Source organism: Saccopteryx bilineata, chromosome 4 (assembly GCF_036850765.1).
Source record: "Saccopteryx bilineata isolate mSacBil1 chromosome 4, mSacBil1_pri_phased_curated, whole genome shotgun sequence".
In the NCBI taxonomy this organism is placed as follows: domain Eukaryota; kingdom Metazoa; phylum Chordata; class Mammalia; order Chiroptera; family Emballonuridae; genus Saccopteryx; species Saccopteryx bilineata.
This window is the reverse complement of record NC_089493.1, coordinates 191,777,154-191,797,191: the sequence shown is the minus strand read 5'-3', so window position 1 is coordinate 191,797,191 and position 20,038 is coordinate 191,777,154. Positions and strand designations below refer to the sequence as shown.

The window sequence follows — 20,038 nt, the reverse complement described above, 5'->3', positions numbered from 1 at the left end:
TGAGTGACTCCAGAGCTAGTCCGAGACAGAGTCTGAGCCAGGCAGAGCAGGACAGGCGTGCGGCAGGCCGGTGACGGCCCGGAACAGAGAGGTCACCCTGATTGACTGATGGGCTGGTTCCAGTGTGAGTCCCTAAGAGGGCCTCACAGGAGGTGATCCCGGACCTCGCTTTGAAGACTTTGGTCTGAAGGGTCGGAAACAGCCGGGAAGGACACAGAGAAGCAGCCGGCAGCTGGAGAACTGGAGGGACCCGTACAAAGAGCACACGGGAGATAGGACCGGGAGAGAGGGAGCTGAGAACACAAAGCCCCGCCCCCCCAAGACCTGTGAGCATGCGGGGGGGGGGGGGGGGCTAGGAGCCAGTGAGAGGCCGGGCAGGGCCCCCCCGCACGGCCCGGCTGCCACTGGCCGAGACCATCCCAATGCTGACAGTGCTGCTGGCCACCCTCCAGGTGCCATCCTCCAGTGAGGAGACGTCCTTGCCACAAAGGCAGTGGGAGGTGGTACCGAACTGGTGCTCCCTTCCTCCTCTCTGCAGGTGGACCAGGTGGGGAGAGCTGGGGTGGGGGAGAAGGAACCCCGGTCTGGAGACGTTTCCGCATCACTGACTGTGCGTGCGTGTGCCTTTCTCCAGAGGTGCCCTGGTCCTCCTTCTCTTGAAGTCCCCAAGGTGTTTGGCGGGCTGGCCACGTGGGCTCGCCGGAAAGGAAGAGGGAAAGAATCAATAGAATCGATTCGGAGCTATATTTAATCCTTGCTTGTAACTCTAGTGTGGCCATTTCAGCTATGGAGTCAGCGAGGTGTGGGTGGCTAGTCCTCTGGGGACAGAATTTGTGGGACATGAGCTCAGAAGGCAGGGGTTGAGACTGAGACAGAAGTGCCCACCCCCAGCTGGGAGAGCAAGCCCCGAGCAAAGCTGAGTCTGGAGCACAGGAAGAGGCTGACTGGCCGGGAGGGTGGAGGGAAGACCTACTGTGAGCCAAGCACAGCGCCCTTGGCGCTCCCAGAAGCACACGGGGCTCACCCGGGCACTCACCGGCTCACGCGGATATTGCCCACCTGTTTATGGTTGGCTCTGCGCCTGGGGACACAGCGGTGAACAACCCAGACAAAAGGCCTACCCTCAAGGAGTCTGCACTGTCACAGGAGAGACAGAGAGGGAATAACTGACCACGTAACAGAATGTCAGGTGGCAAGAAGCGCTAGGAAAACACACCCAGGAGGGGACGGAGGCGGGAACCCTCTGACAAGGGGACAGCTGGACAGAAGCCATGAGGCCATCGGGGGAGGGGGGAGCACGTTCTCAGGTCAGGGGGACAGCCCAGGCAAAGGCCCTGGGGCTGCAGCAGCGTGAGCGTGGACAGGGCGGAGAGCCCGGGGTCGGAGCAGCCATCAGGAGACAGGCCGCCAGGACCTGGATTTCGTTCCAAGTGAGAGGAGACACGGTCTCACACGGGGACCGCTGTGTGGAGAATGAGCGGTGGGGGCAGGCTCTGAGAACAGGGGTCTCCGTGGCCTCGGCCACCCCAGCGCGCCCAAGGCACCTCGCTCCTCGCTCCTCGCTCCTTGCTCAAACCGCCCGCCAGCAGGTGCCAGAATGAGGGTGATGGGGACGGGAGCACCCCTGCCACTCTCGTCACCAGCTCAGCCAAAGCCCGGCACAGCCCCCAGACCTTCCTGCAGAGCCACGCGAGCCAGCCCTGAGGATGCTTTGAGTTGCCTCATAATTGTTTTATTCACTCATCCAGCAACCCTTAAGGGAGGAGGGGCGTCCTTGTCCTGGACGTGGGGACATGCACAGAGGTCACTGCTCTCAAGCAGCTCACATTCCCGCCGGGGCAGGGTGAGCAGAGGCTCAGGAAGGCGGACCGGCGGGGCGGGTGGACTCCAGGGGACCCTGGGAGTAGAGGCACCTCGGGAACCCCCAGCACGACTAAGGTGTCACGGCCTCTAGGAAGCCACACGCTGGCTGCATGCCCCGGCCCCCACGCCCCGGCCCCGTTCACGGTGAGGGAGCCCAGGCACGGGGCGAGGACAGGAAGGGCCCCGGGTCACACAGCAACTCGGGGACCGAGGCTCTTCCTACTCTGAGTCGGCCCCAAGAAAGGAGCCTAGCCTGGGCTCTGGCCCGGGAGCTCCTGGAGGGGTGGGACCAGGTATGTCCTACTCCACCTAGGAGTAGGTGGGCTCTGGCCCAGGAGCTCCTGGAGGGGTGGGACCAGGTGTGTCCTACTCCACCTGGGAGTAGGTGGGCTCTGGCCCAGGAGCTCCTGGAGGGGTGGGACCAGGTGTGTCCTACTCCACCATGTGTCCCCCCCGAGCCTCAGTAACTGTGCCAGGGGAGGGAGGGACCCCAGGGTGAACTGGGAGGAGACCCAACCACACCCAACAAGAGGCCCCAAAGATGCTTCCTCATGGCCTGAGACAGCAGGGAGGGTATGCAGATTCTCTGCCACTTGGAATCACAGAGAAGCTCATCTACCCACAGCTGACAGGCCTGCGCCCACTTAGGGGACAGAGGCGGGTTTCTTCCGGAAGTCCCAGGACCCAGCTCCTGAGAGGGGGACCTCAGCCAGAGCCCAGGACGGCTCCCCTGCACCCAGCACCGCAGCGATGAGTGCACATGCTCGTTATTAATAGTCTGGCTTTAATAATGACAGAATCTTCGGTCTCAGGACATTCTCTGGGTCCAGTTGCCCACTCTGCAGAGGAGCCAACGGGTCAGAGGCTGACTCAGCCCCGGGTCTCCAGCCCGGGTCTCCAGGTGGAGCCTACACGCTCAATCCCTCCAAAGACCCCCTCCTTGCTGAGCACAGGCCTCCAGTGGGCTGGCTCGGGCCACCTGGGCGCTGCCAGGCCTGGGAAGCTGGCTGATGGCAAAACCTGGGGTTTTGTTTTTATGGGTTATTTTTTTTAAAGTTTTATCAAGCAGAATAGCCCTCTGCTCAGAAGAAAGCGGGCAGGAATACCCAATCAGAAGAATTATAAGAGCGGATTGCCCCCACACCACCATCCCAGTGCCAGAGCCCAGGCTGTGCCCCTTGAAGACGCGAGGCCTGTCACCTGCAGCCCCTGTTCCTGCCGCCTCCGTGTCCCGGCCTAAGAGCAGGAGCTTAGAGGCAGGTGGACTGGGGCCTCCTCATCCTGGCCGGACCCGTGGAGAACTGAAGCCCAGAACCAGACGTGCTGCCCCAAGCTCTACGAGCTGCTCAGCGGCAGGCCAGCAACTGGCCTCCTGGTCCCGTGCTGTTTCCTTGGAAATGGCAACTGCCCACAGGACAGAGGCGGCCAGGAACCAGGACCGGAAGGGGAAGAGCTGATAGAATAATCCCAGGTGGGCAGAGTGGCCCCCCCACCCCCACCCCAGGTAACCTACAACCCACCTAAGCCTCCAGCCCTCCGGCCAGCATCCTTCTCCCTCTGGAACCCTCTCCACAGCTGAGAGAGCCCCTCGCTCCAGCAGCAGTCCATACTCAGGGTCCTCAGAGCGCTGCATGCAGGGTTAGGGGCCGCAGGGAGAGCCCCTTGCAGAACAGCATGGTACAGAAGCCCCGCTGACTCTAAGCAGATGTCACCGGACGGCTCGCTGCCCTGAGGCAGGCACACCCAGGTGGGCCTGCACCTCGTGCCTGCCCGTGGAACCTGAGATGCTGCGTGTTTGTGGGATTCCGGACTCCGGGCCCTAACGGGGGTTCTGTTTATACTTGGTGTTCGCTGAGACTCCCAGACTATACTCTGATGGCCATCGTTCACTCAAACGGACCAAGCCCTGAGAAGGAGGGAGCCAGTTCTGGGACCCTCCAGGGACTACCAGCTGCCCCTCCCCCACAGGCAGGGCAGGCTCCTGACACATCCCCGCCCTCCTAGCATGGCTTGGCCACATAAATCACCCTCCCAATAATATTTGTATTGATTATCTAGATTGGAAGCCTCAATTGGCTCCATTGTCTTACTTCCTCTCCCAGGGTTCACAGATGGGGTCCTGTCCCTTCATCTGTATTTCTAATGTGACAGTTAAATGGAGTGGCCGCAGTGCCAACCAGGCCCCACGCTGCCCCGGGTGCCGGGGGCTGGAGGGGGGGTTGGGAGAGAGAAACAAACATATTCCTTGAGAGAGAATGATTAAATCTAGAGTGCGTCGAGCTGGAGGGGAAGCCAAGATGGCCAGTCCCCGGGTACTCAAAGTGCCAACCGTCAGTACCATCTGAGCGCCGCGGTGAGAAACGTGGAGAGCTCAGCCCCACCTGGACCCGCTAAACCAACGTCAGCCCTTTAACGAGAGCCCTCGAAGTCCCGTGCAGGTTAATGTGTAAGAGGGGCTGCCCTGGGCCACGCCCTGAGTTGTCCAGAAGGGAAACACAGGCCCAGAGAAGGCAAAGGGCGTGCCTGAGGTCACACAGCAGGTAAGACCCCAAGTCTCTAGTTCAGGCAGAGGAAACTGAGGGCAAGTGGCTTCCAGAACGGGGGGGGGGGAGGGCGCCCCACCATTGGCCGGGATCCTCTCCCTCCAGGGTTCCTGCCTCCTGTCTCTGGGCGCGGACAGATGGTTCAGACCAGCGTCTGACCCCCCTGTACTCTCCCAGCCTGGAGGGGCCGGTAAGAGCTCCGGGGACGCCCCAGGAGGGCACCTCCCTCCCGCCCGAGCCAGCCAGCTGCCCCTTCCCTGGCAGCAACTGGACAGCAGATCCCAGGGAAAAGCACCACCTGGGTCTGCCCAGCACAGCCAGACGTCGGGAGGGGGGGGGCATGGAGGGACGGAGGCCCCAGACCCGAGAGGCGGCCAGCAGAGGGCCTGGCAGAGGTGGGGACCTGGGCACCGAGAACTGTGGTCCAGGGAAGGAGGCAGAACTGACAGAGAGAGAGAGAAAGAGAGAGGGACCCAGATGAGAGGAAGAGCAGCTGACTGAGAAAGGATGGAGGGGAAGAGGGAGGAAGAGGAATGGAGGCGGAAGGAGCGATGGCGCAGGGAGAAGGGAGGGAGGCAGCTGGCTTGGGGACGCGGAGCCGGGGTGGCCCAGCCCTGCATGGCCTGGCCCGGCCTGGCCCAGCCCCCAGTGACAGTGCAGCTGCCACACTTGGGCCCTACCAATGAGGTCAGTTCTGCCCTGGGGCGGAGGGAAAATAAATGGTGTCCAAGATAAAAGGTCCAAGAAATTATTTGTCTTGTTGTCACGTCTTGACTGCAATGGGCAGGGGCGGGCGGGGCATCATCCCAGAAAAAAAGCAGGGGCTGGCAGGCCCCCAGCCCCCGCCCCTGCCTCCCAGACCTAACAGCTCCCAGACCCAGGCGGGCCTGAGAAGGCAGGGATGGCAGGGGGTGGTCAGTATCCGCTCAGCATCCGTCCCCAAGTCCGCTCCCAGCCCTGGGAAGGCGGAGTCCCGCCTGTGTCGCTCAAGGCTAAGGGTCTCTGTGCGCTGGCGGCTTGGGCAGAGAAGAGAGTCGGGGTGTCTCATCCTCCCAGCCCTTCTGCAAAGGCAGGTGATAGTTCTCAAATACACAATTCCTGGTTGTAAGCCAGGTCAAGAGGATGGTGGCCTAAGGTACTGTCTCCATGACTCAGGTACACAAGTTCAAGCTCAGAAGCTCACACACTCACATGCTCACACAAACACACAAACACACTCACACACCAGGCCGATCCTCACCACCACCAGCGACATCCAGAAATGATTACTCAGAGGCTCCCACCCATCTGAGCCCCTGAAGGTGGGGCTGGCGAAGCAATGCAATGCCATGGGGCACAGCCACCTGGTTTAGGCCGTCCCCAAGCAAGCCACTGATAGCCAGACAACTGCCATTTATGGGACGTTTACCAGCAAAAGCACCTTTCCTTCACGTCTTAAGTCAGTGCTCCCTACGGGGCTCTCGGGGCTGCGCCACCGCGCCCCCATTTCACAGGTGAGAAAACTGAGGCGCGGAAAGGCTCCGCGTCAGGCGCAAGATCACACAGCCAGGACCTGACAGAGCTGGGATTTGAACCCGAGATCTCTGAGGCCGGGAAACGTGTGCACGGTGAGAGAGGAGGGGCCGTCACCTACCATACTTGTCCCCGTCCTCGCCACGGGCGCTGATCCTGCGGCCCAGGACCTGGATGTGCTTCCCGCTGGTCCGGCTGTAGAGCTGGTACAGCCGCAGCTGCTTACGGCTCACATCGTCCCGAGCCCGTGTCTGGTTCTCCACGTGGATCCGGAAGTCCACGTTCTCCTCGGCCGCCAGCACCTAGACGGAGAGAGGAGCGACGGTGAGCCCCCCACCTCCCCGGCCGTCCGGGGTCCCCTGCGTGCCAGGGCTTCTTCTACGCCAGCTCTGGGCCAGGCCTCAGCATGCACCGTAACTGCCCTGTCACCACCCCCATTTCACAGATGAGGCTCAGCCGGGTGAGTGACACAAGTTGCTCCAGGTTGCCTAGCCAGGAAATGGCAAGAAATGAGGCCTAGGTCTACTGGCAACAAAGCTCACGCTCTTTCCTCCGCGGCCCCAAGTTGGAACAAGAAGCGCGGGGCAGAGGTTCCTCTCGCGACCTTGAGCTCGGGATTCGTTCTGTCTCGGATTCCTTCCCAGTGAAACGGAAGAGGACGGCCTCGGCCCTGGCTCCATGCCAGGGCGGCCGTGAGGATCAAGTGAGCAAGTGGGCAGAAAAGTCCCCAAATCGATATGGAGGTGGGAGAGGGAGAGGGAGAGGGAGCCCGGCACTGCTGTTTGGGGCTCGGTGAGGAGGCGGGAGGCCTGGCAAGTCTCATCCTGGGAAAGAACGGGCCAGAGTTCACCGTCATCTCTCCTACGGGGCCTGATGCTAAGGAGTCCCCTCCCGTGCTCCTCAGGGTCCTCATGGACCACCACGCGTCTGCTCACACCCTGTCTCCTGTTGGAGAAGCCTTCACTCTGCATCCCTAGAGCTTCATTCAGTTCATGACCGAACACGTCCTCCAGGAAGCCGCCCCTGACTATACCAACACTTACTTCTCCAGCTTCCCTTCACTGAGCACAGCCTCTCACCCAGACAACTCGCACCCACCTCCTCACCGGCCTCCTGCAAACCCCCGTCACCTCCTGTGGTCCTCCTCTCCACGTACTGCAGGGCTCCTCATCACCTTTAGATAAAAACCCCACCGTGGCCTCAAGGCACTGCAGGAGGAGCCCCTGACTGCTTTCCACCTTCATCTCCTCCCGCTTCCTTCCCACCAGTGACCCTGGCTGCCTCATCCTGCCTCTGAGCATTTCACACTGAGAGCAGTGCACACCTACCTGCCTCAGGGCCTTTGCACTTGTTTCTCCCACGGCTTCCATGCTCTTTCCCAGATTTTTACACGCTGGCTCCTCTACTTCATTTGAGTCTCTGCTCAAGTATCACATCCTGAGACAAGCCTTCCTTGACCACTTTTCTGAGGCAGGCCCCTCCTCTGTCACTATCCATCTCTCAGCCATCCTTTGTTTTTCTTTCTAACATTTCTCCACCTGACATAACATCTGTTTATCTGGTTTCCGTCTCTCTCCCCCTCCGACTAGACAGGCAGCACCATGAAAGCTGGAGCTGTCTCTTTGTCATTTGCTAATATATTCCCAGCACAAAGCACAGTAGAAACTCAAACATCTGTTGAATGAATGAATGAAGAAATGAAAAAATGAACATTGAAAAGATCAGGAGGCCTTTCGTTCCATTTAATATTAAATTAGCGTTTTCTATGCCTTGCCAATTATATGTCTGTCCCACCTCATCTTAACCATAAAGCTGAACAATTCTTAAAGCCCAGACAGTGTTCTAGGTTTATTCCCTGTGCCCACAAGGTCTGGCACAATGCTGGACACAGAGGACGTCAGTCCCACAAAAGCAGAGCCCACTCAGCCCATGGCAGAGCTCTTGGGACCCAGGCTGCACCTGTCTGACCCCTCAGCTGGGAGCTGCAAAAGTCAGGGACCGTGTTACCCTCAGGGCTACACTCCACGCCCAGCCCAGGGTCTCGGCCCCCCACTCATCTTAATCTAATCCCCCCCTGCCCAGCCTGGGTCCCAGAAGCACTTGAGCTGAACCACATTATTTACCCTTCACTACCATCCTCAGGGCGGAACCCACATTACAGCTGAGAAAACTGAGGCTCCGAAGCTGAATGGACAAGGTCAGTCACAAAGCAGGCAACGGCCCCAAAGCCTGGCTTTTGGCCCCACCTTGCTGGGCCCTGACTGCCCCACCAGGGCCGTCAGGAGCAGGACCCAGAGTGTGCCACTCCCCAGGTAAGGGACCCCAAGCAAGGTACCACCCTCTCCAGGCCTCAGTGTTTTCACCTATAAAACAAGGCTAATAATAATGGCACCCACCCCCTGGGCGCTGGAGTTAAACATATAAAGTCCCGGCACAGCGCCCAGTGCCAAGGAAGTGCCCAGCAGAGGAAACCACTGAGAATGTCGGACGCCCTGGGAGGGGTTCTCGGGGAAGCCTTGTGAACGGAAGCCTCGTGGGGCCACAAGCAAATCATAGGTTAGTTTGGAAAGAGGCTACAACCCTACAATGTGGGAACGCTTATTGCGTCCATTTAACAGATGTAGAAACTGAGGCTCAGAAAAGGTAAGTCGGTTGCTCGGACTCACACACTCCGGCAACGTGGAGCCTGGCCGCTGGCACACCGCATGCACACACCTGCTACACTCGTGGCCAGCCCCCACCACCACCACCACCACCATCTACAGCCAGGATCTGAACATTTCATATCCTGACGCTCAGGGAGGAAAGAACTCCAGTGCCCCCTGAGGACCAATCCTGGTGGGCATGTGTCCTGAAGACCTCCTACCCATGGCCCTCGACCTCCCTGGAGTGACTTCCCTAGCTGGCCTGGCCCTGTGCCCTCCCCCAGGGGCAGGCCTCTGACCTCGCTCCCTGGCCTCCAACTCTCCTCCTGCTCACGGGAGACCTTATCGACCAGAGGTCAAACCAATCTCCTCACCCCAGGTCCCCGAGGGAAGCTGCCCTGCCCCAGAAGCCAGCCTCCCGTTAACGATTTTCTCCCTGGTGCACTGGACGGAGCAGCGCGGTGACCCAGGGTCAGCGAGGGCTATCCGGTGGCCCTTCCCCAGGATGTGGGAGGAACCATCCATCTTGGCCGGCTTCCACCATTCCGGCCACACTCCGTGGGCCCATCAGTCCCAGGGGAGGCAGCGAGGTGGCCTCTGACCCAGACACGGAGTCCTGACTCCTGAAGAGGCAGGAGGCCCCGGGGCTTCCTGGGGAAGACTTCTGGGGCTCCAAGCCTTTTCACAGGCGGGCGGGCCGGCTCCTCTGCCCAGGGAACCCTGCCGTCTCGGCCTACCTGACACCTGACCTCAGGCAGCTCCTCGGGAAGCCTCCCCTGCCCGGCCCACCCCAGGCGGGGCGAGGGCCACTGGACACCACTGTAGTGGCTTACTGTCCCCGGCGTCCAGCTCGTCTCGCCCATACTGGATCTCTGGCTCTGCTCCCGGAGGTACCCCGCAAATGTTTGCTCAGCGACTGCGGCTAGACCAAAATCAGCCCCCACGTCCCGCCCAGACAGGGAGAGTGCCCGACCCAGTGAGGACAGGGCTCTTTGAAAAGCCACCCATGCCAAACTTCCTCTGCTCCAGGCACTCTGCTAAGAAGCCTGCAGACAGGGCAGCTTGTCTAACTCCCTCAACCACTCACCGAGGGGGCGCCCGTGAGAGCCCACTGCCCAGATTGGACCTCCGAGGCCCCTCAGAGCTCCCAGGCCTGCCTGCGGGCTCACACAGAGCAGCCGGGTCAGGAACATTCTCCCTCCTCCTTTCCTGCCAGCCCGGCAGCAGGGCACTCCGCTGCGGAACCTTGCAGGTGTATAGTTGTCGAGGGGGGTTGAAATATTAACTCCCTGATCCAGGAACTGCCCAGAGGCAACAAGAGCCCTGCGGGTTCAACTCTCCCCCGAGCGCTGCCCCACCCTGTCCCCACAGGGATACGGGGCTGAGTGGGACCGGGCCACGCCTCCACCTGCAGTCTCACCCCCCTCAGTACAGCTCTCTATGAACCAGGAGGCTGTTTTCCTGTCCGAACTCCACCTGGCCCCCCCACCACCCACAGGACAGCGACCCCAGGTGGGAACGGTCTTTCCGATCGAGCCTCTGCCTACCTCCTAAGCCTCTTCCCGGAGGCTCCTGGATAGGGACCTACTGTGAGGTGGAGAGAGGCTGGGGTGAGCCCCCAGCCAGTGCCAGCTTCCAGACAGCAAGCCAGCTCCCCCCTCCCACCAGGACAACACAGCTACCCTGAAGAGTTCGGCATCGCCCACCTACTCGTGGCTCTGAAGGCACGTCTGGGACTTCCTGCTTCTTCCCAGGCACAGTCCCTCCTCCCACAGGTATCTGCTACATCACCCATCACCCACGGACACTCACCCCTCTAACAACCCAATGGGCAGCATCGACCTCCGGTGCTTCCTGACCCCACCCCAAATCACCAACTTCTTTGATTTCTGTAACCCTCAGTTTTCTCATCGGCAGAATGGGAATTCTTTATAATATTAATCTCGGAAAAAAAGGTTAAACTAGGAGCAATACCACAACCTTTTCCTTTTATGCTTTCTTTCGTTTGGTTTCCTAAACAGCCACTTCTGAGCATGTCCTCTGTGTCAAGAACCACGTTAGGTAAATGCCCTATGAGTTGGAATGATTATTGTTCCCATTTTACAGATGAGGCAGCTGGGGCTCTGAGAGGTTACATCGCTTGTCCAAAGTCAGAACTGGTGGGAAAAGGAATCAAGGTTCAAATCCAGGCCCCTCCTCCACCTGGTCCAGAAACCAAGATGCTTACCAGTTCCCCCTCACCAGCCTCCATCTGCTTCTCTCCTTCACCCAGTTCTCTTCCCCTGTTCGGGATGGCACAGGTTCTGGCCACAAGCCACCCCTGGAGCAGGGACTGTGGCAGAAGGCAATGAGCAGCCTCCCCCACCCAGGAGAGGAGGCTGGGGTCAGACTGCCCCCTCCCGTCCTGGTCCCCATTCCTGAGGCCTCACACAAGCCATGCCCCTGTCTCCAGGCAGCCTGCCCAGAAAGGGAGGATCTCCCTGGTCCCCAGAGGGGCAGCCCACAGACTTACGGCCACATTCCACCACCGCCAGCCTCCTCTGGTGGCAGCTGTGCCAGCCGTCCCTGCGAGGCCTTCTTCCAACTCTGGATTCGAACCTGAGACCCATACCCCATACTCCAGGAGTGGTCCCCAATGGAGTCAGCCCCGCTCCCCAGCCCGAAACGCAGCTCCCCACAGTCTTCCTCGAGAACAAGCGGCCTGGACGCAGGCCCGGGAGTGGCTGCCAGCCGCGGGGCTCCATGGGTTGTTATTATCGTGGGGAAAGAGGCTGATGCTGGCTCCCAGTTAGTGGGCGCCTGCTCGGTGCCAGGCCCGAGCTAAGCACTTTTCAGGCACGTCTCCTACCTCCTCAAACGACCTGGGCCCTGGGCAGGTCTGGTGATGACCACCCCGGGGACAAAGGGAGACAGAGAGGCCCCGGGACTCACCCAAGCCATACAGAAAGTGACCGAGCTAAGATCTGAACCCATCTCTGGCTCTCAAGCCCACGAATTCTGCCCTAGCCGGCATCCCTGGACAGAAAGAAGAGGGAGGCAGGGCCCACTCCTGAGTCGGAGCTGGGCCCCGGTGGAGGTCCCCACCCAATGCTCAGCCCCAGACCTCTCCCCTCTCTCCTGTTACAGTCCCCACACCCACCCCAGCCAGGACAGAGTGATACTGCACAGCGCCCTTCCCCACCCCCAGCCTGTCCATTAAGCTCCCAGGGCTATCAATGTATTGATTGGCAGGGCTGAGCCATCAGCACGGGGGTGGAGGGGGCGCTGCCACCTACAACTGCTGACCGGAGCTCCCTCTCCCCATATATCAGGCTTCTCTGTACAGATCGTCAATATGGGTGCCGCTGCGGCCAGCTCTGGAGCCGGCCTGGGGCGGGAGCAGGACACCAGCTCCTTCTTTCTACTCTTCCTCTTGCCCCCTTGTTTCAACTCCCTCTCCCTTAAAGCTCTTGGATGAGGAGAACAGTCACTCACACCCACAAGCTCATACATAAGCCCTTTATTTCGGCATTCAATGCCCACCAAGGCTTTTTTCCTGAACTTGACACTCTGGAGACCCCAGCCCGCTGGGAGTCCCCTGAGCACATCAGGATGTCCCCTGCTCTGTGTGTCGATGTTCTGTGTGCCTGCAATGGCTGTGACATGCACACACATACACACGGCTTCACCGGCTTCCTCCTATTTCAAGATTCAAATGGGGCACCATCCCTGGCCAGATCCTCTTGCCCCAGCATCTGGTTTGGGAGCCCTTAATCAGAGTTTCCTCGAGCCCCTGTCCCCCTGCACAGATCTGTCAAATTACTCTCAAGTCCCCAGGGGCAAGGAGAGGCCCTGAACGCCCTGTCCCGCACACCTGGCACCAGGATGGGCAGGAGGGGTTTGCTCACTCCAGGCCCCCAGCCCCCAGAGGAGCTGCTCCCTCCCCCCTGCATGCCAGCTCTATGCCAGGGGCCAGAGGCCCGCGGGATGCAGCAGGCCTCCCCTGACTTCCAGGAGCCGGGAGCTGGCGGGCAAGCCAGCCCCAGAAACTCCCAAGTCCCCTGCGCAATTGCAGCTCCCATTTACTTCACACTTAGAACGCACCGGGAACCACGCCAAGTCATCCCCCAGGTGACCACAACTCACCCTCACGGCAACCCCAAGAGGGAGGTTCTCTCCAGATGCCCACGTGGAAGGTGAGCCACACAGACCCCAGCAATCCCCTCAACACACGGCTACTGCTCCCCGCCAAGGGCCGAGCGGGTGTGACAGGTGTTCGTCCTGAGCCTGAGCTCCTATGCATCCCTCTGAGCCCCAGCGGAGAACGCACAGTTCACAGGACAGTGACCCGGTGCTAATGGGTTCCAAGGCAGAGGTGGGCTGAGGGGGGAGGTAGGGGAGTGGTAAGGGAAGCTGCCCAAAGTGCCAACCCTCCTTCCCAGTCTTGCGTGTCTTCTTCATCCCCCTCAAAACCCAGTCCGGGGCCAGCCATATAACAGGCAACCCACAGATGTTTGCTGAGTGCTCATGCGGAGAAGCACCCTGAGTGTCTTCAGCAGTCTACCCACACGATGAGGAGGCAGAAACTCAGAGAGGCTAAGGATCTTGTCCAAGGCCACAACAGCTTGCGAGTAGTGCAGAGAGGATCGAATCCAAAGGCTCAGACAAAGAGGCCTGATGTCCCTGACACAGGAGCATGGCCTTCCTAGCTTTCTCCAGTGCCCTGCGGCCTGTCATATACCCCACATAGACCGGACTGAGCCACTGCTCTTAGTTATTTACTGAGGGCCAGCCATGGCGCTAGCTACTCTGGGGACATCATCCCATTCAACCCTCACAATAACCCTTACAAGTAGGTACCTCTCTCTCATTACCCCATTTTCCAGGTGGGGAAAACCGAGGTGGGGAGGGCTGAAGGTTAAGATATTTGCTGCATAGCCGCTCAGCAACACAGACACGATTCAAACCTAGGTTTTCCCATGCCAACGCCCATGCATTCAAGCACCACAGAAGCCATCTAGCTCACCTCGCTAATACCCACGTGGGTAAGCTGAGGCACGGAGAGGGAGGTCATCCAACGAGCCAGAATCCCTGGGGTCCCGAGAGCTCTCCTGCTCTGTGGCCCCCAGGAGGCTTACCCTTAGCACGGCAGTACTGTAAGTGGGCCCGAGCCCTTGTGTCGTTTGATGTCTGAGCAAATGACACGCAGACACCTCAGCCCCTCCCAGCAAGCCCGACTGAAGCCGGAGAGGCCCGCTTAGCCACTGACATTCCAGAGCAAATGCCCACTCTCAGGCCCCAAGTGTGGACAGTAGGCCTCCACCCACATTGGCCGGGGCCTGGCGCTGCCCTTCCTTGAGTGTTCTGTCATGTCCTTGCGACTGGGGACAGACCCACCCAGCACAAAATATGGAGCACACAGCAAGCGGTTTGTCAGCCAGCTTCTGCCCTCAGAAAGGAAACAGCCAACGCCTCCCCTCTCCCTGTCACCAGGAGCTGGCAGTGCCCCAGCAGAGGAGCTATCCACACAGACAGGGGCTGGTTGCAAGGGAGTCCTCCCAGAGCGAGAGGCACAGGGCTCCGTCTGAAAAGACAGATAAGAGGTCAGGGGCCTGACTCCCTCTGCTCCATCCCCTCAGGGACTGCTTTGTTGGCTGTTTTCTTCCTATCTTACACGTGCAGAAGCTGAGACCCAGAGAGGTTAATTAACCTGTCCAAGGTCACACAGCAAAGACAAGGTCGAGCAACAGTTTGAGCCAGGCTGGCAGACTCCAGGGCTCTCAGACTGCTATTTAACAAGCCTGCTCTGCCTCCTCTTGCTTCGCGACCAAAAGGCAGGTCATTTCGTGCCTCTGTGCCTCATTGTCTACATCTGTGGGATTCCCTCACCCCAGTCCATTGTGAGGTATATCCTAGAGCAGGGGTCCCCAAACTACGGCCCGCGGGCCGCAATGCGGCCCCGAGGCCATTTATCCAGCCCCCACTGCACTTCTGGAAGGGGCACCTCTTTCATTGGTGGTCAGTGAGAGGAGCACTGTATTTGGCAGCCCTCCAATGGTCTGAGGGACAGTGAACTGGCCCCCTGTGTAAAAAGTTTGGGGACCCCTGTCCTAGAGGCTGTCAGAAAGCGCCGGCCTGTCCCAGAGGGAGCATGCCATCCCGGGTGGGGGCTGCCGGCATGTTAGCACTCAGATTCCCACAGCCACAATGCTCTTCCTAGAGGACAAGGTCAGGACCAAAGGGCCCTGCCGAGGACAGGAAGCCCGCTGCCTGCCCCTGCATCTCCCTCTGGGGACCCTACACCGCCCCCCCCCAGAGCTGCCCAAGACACAGTGGAGGCAGCGCCGCAGCCAGTGACACAGTGACACACAGCCCCGAGCCTGCTGACACTGGCCATGCCAACCACAAGAAATTTTTTAAATTCGCCTTCTTATCTCAGAGCAGGTGACAGTGACATTCCCAGGTGGCTGGCGGGAATGCTAGCAGGGTTCCTCTTCCCCCTCCACACTGGGGGAACTCCTCCAACCCCCACAAAATACCCACGGCGCTGGCTCTGAGACCCTCTCGGACCAGAACATTCCAGGAGGAGCGGAGCCTGCACACTCCAGTCAGGTGCGCTCCACGATGGGGACGCCCACCCGGGCTCTGCTCAGCCCCTCCCACGGGACCCACTGGGAGCACTCACCCCTAGCATGCCCCCTGGAAGTCCGTTTCCCCACCAGGGTTCTTTCTGAAGAATTTCCCTATCCTTTCTGAAAACGTCTGCCCAGTATATAGTGTGTATGTGTGTGTGTGGGGGGGGGGGGGATACAAGATCTTGAATCCAGAGTCTTGAGTCAGCCACGGCCTTGAACAAGTCCTTTCCCGGCTCTGTGCCTCAGTTTCCCCATCTGTTGAAGAAGGCACGTTACCCTTTCTCACACTTCAGGAGGGAAAGGGAAACAGGCCCCCGATGTGCGAGGCACTGGGAAATCCTTGCAAGCTGCGCGTTGGACCTGGGCGGGTGGGTTCTCCCACCCGAGTTAGGCAGGAGGGTACGTACACCTGCCTCACCACACTTCACAGCCCGGGATCAAAGAAAGCTCTTGTTTGTCAGGCATCTATCTCCCCTGGAGACAGGGAGCCAGCCCTGCAGGCCGGCGAGGGACCAGTCCTGTCTGCAGGGCTCACAGGAAGCCCGCTCCCTGAATGAGGATCTGCCTGGACCCACGTCCGGACAGATGATACCAGGGCGTTAAGAAACTCAAAGGGCTTATCCAGCAGGGCGGCCCCCACCCTCCTCGCGTCCCAGAGGACGGCCCTGGCCGGCTTGGAGGGAGGCTGTGATGCTCACGGGCCAGGCCAGGCCGGGGGCGGGGTGGGGGGTGAGGATGAGGGGCGGGGAAGGAAGCCTCCAAACCTGAGCACGCGGTGGGCCGGTGGGCGTGGGGAGAGAGGAAGCGGCGCGGCGGGAGGGCGGTGGCCGCGGAGGCCCCCTACCCGGCCCGCCAGTCTCGGGAAGTCCAGGACCTAGCCGAGCCTGGCGGCGGGAACAATGTCGGGCAGGTGCCCGCCGAGCTGCGTGAAAGGCCCAGCCCGGTGTCATTGTCAGCGCTCAGCCAAGTGCAGAAAAGCAATTTACTGGTCACGCCGCTTGCTCCCCTTGGAAATTTTTAAAATTCTTCCGATTTGAGCTGTCCGCGGTGTCCCAGGTCTTGCGGAGAAAGGATTTGATTAAATCCCGGGCTTCCCGCTTCCCCGGGTGGCCGACAGGGGGGGCGGGGCTCGCCTGGTGGGGGCGGGCAAGGCAGTGTCTGGCGTTGGCTGTGCTCAGGGATATGTGGCCGGGGACTGGGGGCCCATCCTGGACCCGGTGGCTGACGGATGGGAAGAGGGGAGGGGCCCAGAAACTCCACTGCTCAGTCTGGAGCCATCCTCCAAAACATGGAGGTGGGAAGGGAAGTGCATAGGGGGACCCGGTTCCCAGCACAGCCACGTGCCCTCCTGGGTGGAGGAGGACTTGCGACACTTCTCGCACACCTATCACGTGTCACTTCAGCCTCAGGGCCACCGCTGTCCCACAGGGGTCTACAGACAGGGAGAGCTGAAGCTGGGGCTCAGGCCGAGTCCCCGGATTGAGCCACCTGACCACTGTGAGCAACCTCTCACTACCACCCTGGAAGCACCCCGCCCAGAGAGGAGCAGCTCTTCCTGCATCTGGTCTGCCCAACGGCTGCTGCAGGCAGCAGGCTGCCCACGGCCACAACCAACGCCAGGCCCCGCCCCTCAGCTCTACCTCTCGCGGCCACTCCACCTTCGTCCCTAGAGTGTGAATGGGGCACAAGCTTGCCAACCCTGTCCTAACACCCTACGGCAGTGTTTATTTTTTAGGAATCTTGGGTGCCTTTGAAAATCTGTGGAGAGCTGGGAACCCTCTCTTGGATATTATCTGGGTGCAATGTTTCAGGGACTCTCCTCCCCCACTAAGGGTGTGTGGGTTTAAAACCCCAGTCCAGTTTGAATGGGGAAAGGCTGCAAAGGAAGGGGGAGGGAGGAGAGGGGGTTCCCTCACCTGCTCGAAGCCCTAACCCAGATGGACCTAACCCAGACAGACCACCCAGCTCCTACCCGAGAGGCTGGCTCTAGCGCTGGCCAAGGAGGTGGAGGTGGGATGCAGAGGCCAGGTTCCTCCCTCACGCTCCTCCAGAGAACACAAAGACCACACAGCAACCCCTCCTGGGCCCCACTGCAGGGACCCAGAGGGAGCCGCCATCAGGAAGTGTGGGTAACAAAGTCCAAAGCCATCTCTCTACTTGCGTGCCTGCTTCCTTGTCCTCAGCACTCGGGGAAAGAGCTCTTGCCCAGGTTGGACAAGCAGACCCTCTGGAGTGACCCCGGGGCCTGCCCTCTGCTTAGAGATTCGGCTGCAAAGCAGGCAGGCCGGGCCTGGCACTGGCCTCTCTCTCTGACACCAGCCATTCCTCCACCCCCACCTCCGCCACCACACAGGGTCACATCTGCTTTGGCAAACAGCCAGTCTTAAGTTACTGACTCCAGTTGTATTGATTCAAGGAGTCACTGGGGATCCCAGCCTGGCCAACAGGAGGGAAGAACCCATCAGTCTGTCCATCCATCCGTCCGTCCATCCATCCATCCATCCATCCTTCCAGCCTCCAGCCCCCAACTAGCTGTCCCCAGCTCAGGGCCCAACCGGATGCCAACAATCCTGTCTCAGAAGTGGGAGGGGAGGGAGACAGCAGAACCACCACCATGACCAAGGCCACCAAACACTGCAAGAGGACGCTGAGTATCAACAGCACTCAACACACGGGCACTCCTGGTCCTGGGAACTGGAAGGAGCACCATTTTCCTGCTCAAGGCCCTCCCCAGCGCTGCGGAACCCAGAAGTCTAAAGCACAAGCATCCTTCCTAACCTTGTGAGGACACCTGCCTTCAACCCAGACAGCGCAGGGCGGATCATCTCTTTTGGCCCCAGTCCAGCTCCTCCTAGGGTCCCTCTCTTGCAACTCGAGGTGGGTGGGGGGCTAGGGCAGCTGGCACTTCCTAGTCCTGTTCCCTTTGTGCGCCCCCCACCCACCACCACCGTGCTGAGGCAGCCCTGGTCTGGTTCTAATCGGGGCTGAAGTCGGCTCCCTCTTTCCCTCTTCTCTCCACCCCCCCCCCTTTTCCTTCATTTCCACGGCTTTGGAAGCCGGAGTGTTCCAACTGTCTGCGTGCCAAGACCTTCCCGAGTCTGAAAGCTGCTGAAGTAACAGATCAGATTTTAGCAAGTGCTTTCCAGGCTGAGCGCCAAGCCCTCTTCTGATTCACGGAGAGCGAGCGAGCGAGCGAGTGAGCGAGGACCGAGGAGGGGAACCAGCCGAGGGCTGCACCACCTACGGCCAGGGTGTGCGGAGCCCGAGCCCGGCTGGTTCGGAGCGGCCTCGCGGGGAACAGCCCGTCGACCCCGGCGCCCTGCCCCGCTCCCTCAGCCCAATCCCCCCTAGTCCCGCTCCTCTCTCAGTCTCTCACGACGCTGCAAACGCCTTTGAAACCACAGAGTAATTTACAACTGAAGCTAGTTCTCCTTGGACTTAAAATCCACTCGGCTTGAAAGAAGCCTTTTTTGTTTGGAAGAGCAAACGGGGATGTCCAGGGACGGCTGACAGAGAAAATCCCTCGGTCCCAACTGCTCACATGCTGCGGGCAGGGGACTTGGAGCCAGCACATTGCAGCGGCTGAGCCCGCGGGCTCCGGGGATCTCCTCCAGCAGAGGCCGACAGGGGCCGCGCCAGCACGCGCCCCGCGGCAGAGCCCCTGTTCCTCGGCGGGTCCCCCCGCCGGCGCAGGGCGCGCGGAGCCGCCCTTCTGCGCCCTGGGAACAGGTGCAGTGGGCTCGGCGCCCAGGAGGGGTGGGGCACAGGGAGGGGGCGCGGCGTGCACCGCCAGGCAGGGGCGGGGGGAGGTCACAGTCAGGAGCCCACCTTACCTGTACCTGGAAGCACAGCAGCAGGAAGTGTAAACACCTGCGGGTGAGAGATGGAGAGGTGGTCAGTAGGACGTCAAAGAGGGGGGCGCGCGGACAGACAGGCAGTCGGAAAGTCAGATGGGCAGACAGAGCCAGGGGCACACGGACAGACGGCCAGGCAGGGTGGGCAGCCCCGCATGCGAGCGCTTACAGGCAAGTGCAGGCGGAGGGCGCTGAATACATCGCTGGGAGGGGAGGAGGCGACGGCTCCTAGCCCAGCCTGCACATGTCCGCTCCGCGCGGCCGGGACCGGGCGCCTCCGCCGCCGCCGCCGCCGCCGCCGCCGCTGCTGCTGCTCTCTCCTCGCCGGCTGCTGCTGCTGCAGACTCTGCTGCTCCGGGGCGCTCCGCGGCGCGCCCTGCGGCATCAGCGCCCCGCGCGGCTCCTCCCGAGCGCTGCGCCCTCCGGGCTGGCGCGGGCGCTGCGGGGCGGCCGCCGCTGTGCAGGAAGCGCCCGGCCGGTGCGGGGAGGCTTGCTCACTGCCGGCCGTCCGGGCGTCCGCGGTAGGCTGGCTGCCCGGCTCACTCCGGGGGCAGCATGCGGGGCGGAGCTGGAACCTAGGGCTCGCTCTCCCGCAGAGGTGCGGGGCTGTGCCGGGCCAGGGGTCAGCGCTCCGGGGCCGGGGAGCGCGGCTGCAGCACGAACGCGTCACGGCCGCTCCGTCTGGGCGCCCGCCGGCTCATGTCTCCTCCTCCGTGTCTCTCCGGCCGTGCGCATCGCCGCCTCCCACCACTGGCGGCGGCCGGGGCGTTTTCTACGCGCGGGCGGCGAGGGGGCGGGGGGCCGGGGGCGGGCCCGGGCCCGAGCCGGCACAATGAGGATGCGGGGCCCGGGGGCTCCCCCCTCGGGGTGCGGCCGGACGGGCGCTCAGCTCGCCTGGGTGCGCCGCGCCCACATCAAAGGCGGCCCTGCCTGCTTGCCTGCCTGCCGCGGCCTCTCCACTGCCTCCTCCTCCTTCTCCTGGCGGCTCCGGTTGGAGGGAGGTGCTC

At 61.0% G+C, this 20,038-nt stretch overlaps 1 protein-coding gene across 1 annotated transcript in view; it reads right to left on the bottom strand.

Annotated features, from left to right (window-relative positions):
• FGF18 (fibroblast growth factor 18) overlaps positions 1-19,417 on the bottom strand; it is a 32,535-nt gene extending 13,118 nt beyond the window's left edge. Inside the window, exons 1-3 of the mRNA XM_066277564.1 lie at positions 19,201-19,417; positions 19,011-19,047; positions 6,040-6,220 (exon numbers count right to left, since the gene is read on the bottom strand). Coding sequence (XP_066133661.1) covers positions 6,040-6,220; positions 19,011-19,047; positions 19,201-19,232 — 250 coding nt within the window. The 5' untranslated portion in view covers positions 19,233-19,417. The remainder of the gene's footprint in view (positions 1-6,039; positions 6,221-19,010; positions 19,048-19,200) is intronic.
• Positions 19,418-20,038: the final 621 nt, after the last annotated feature.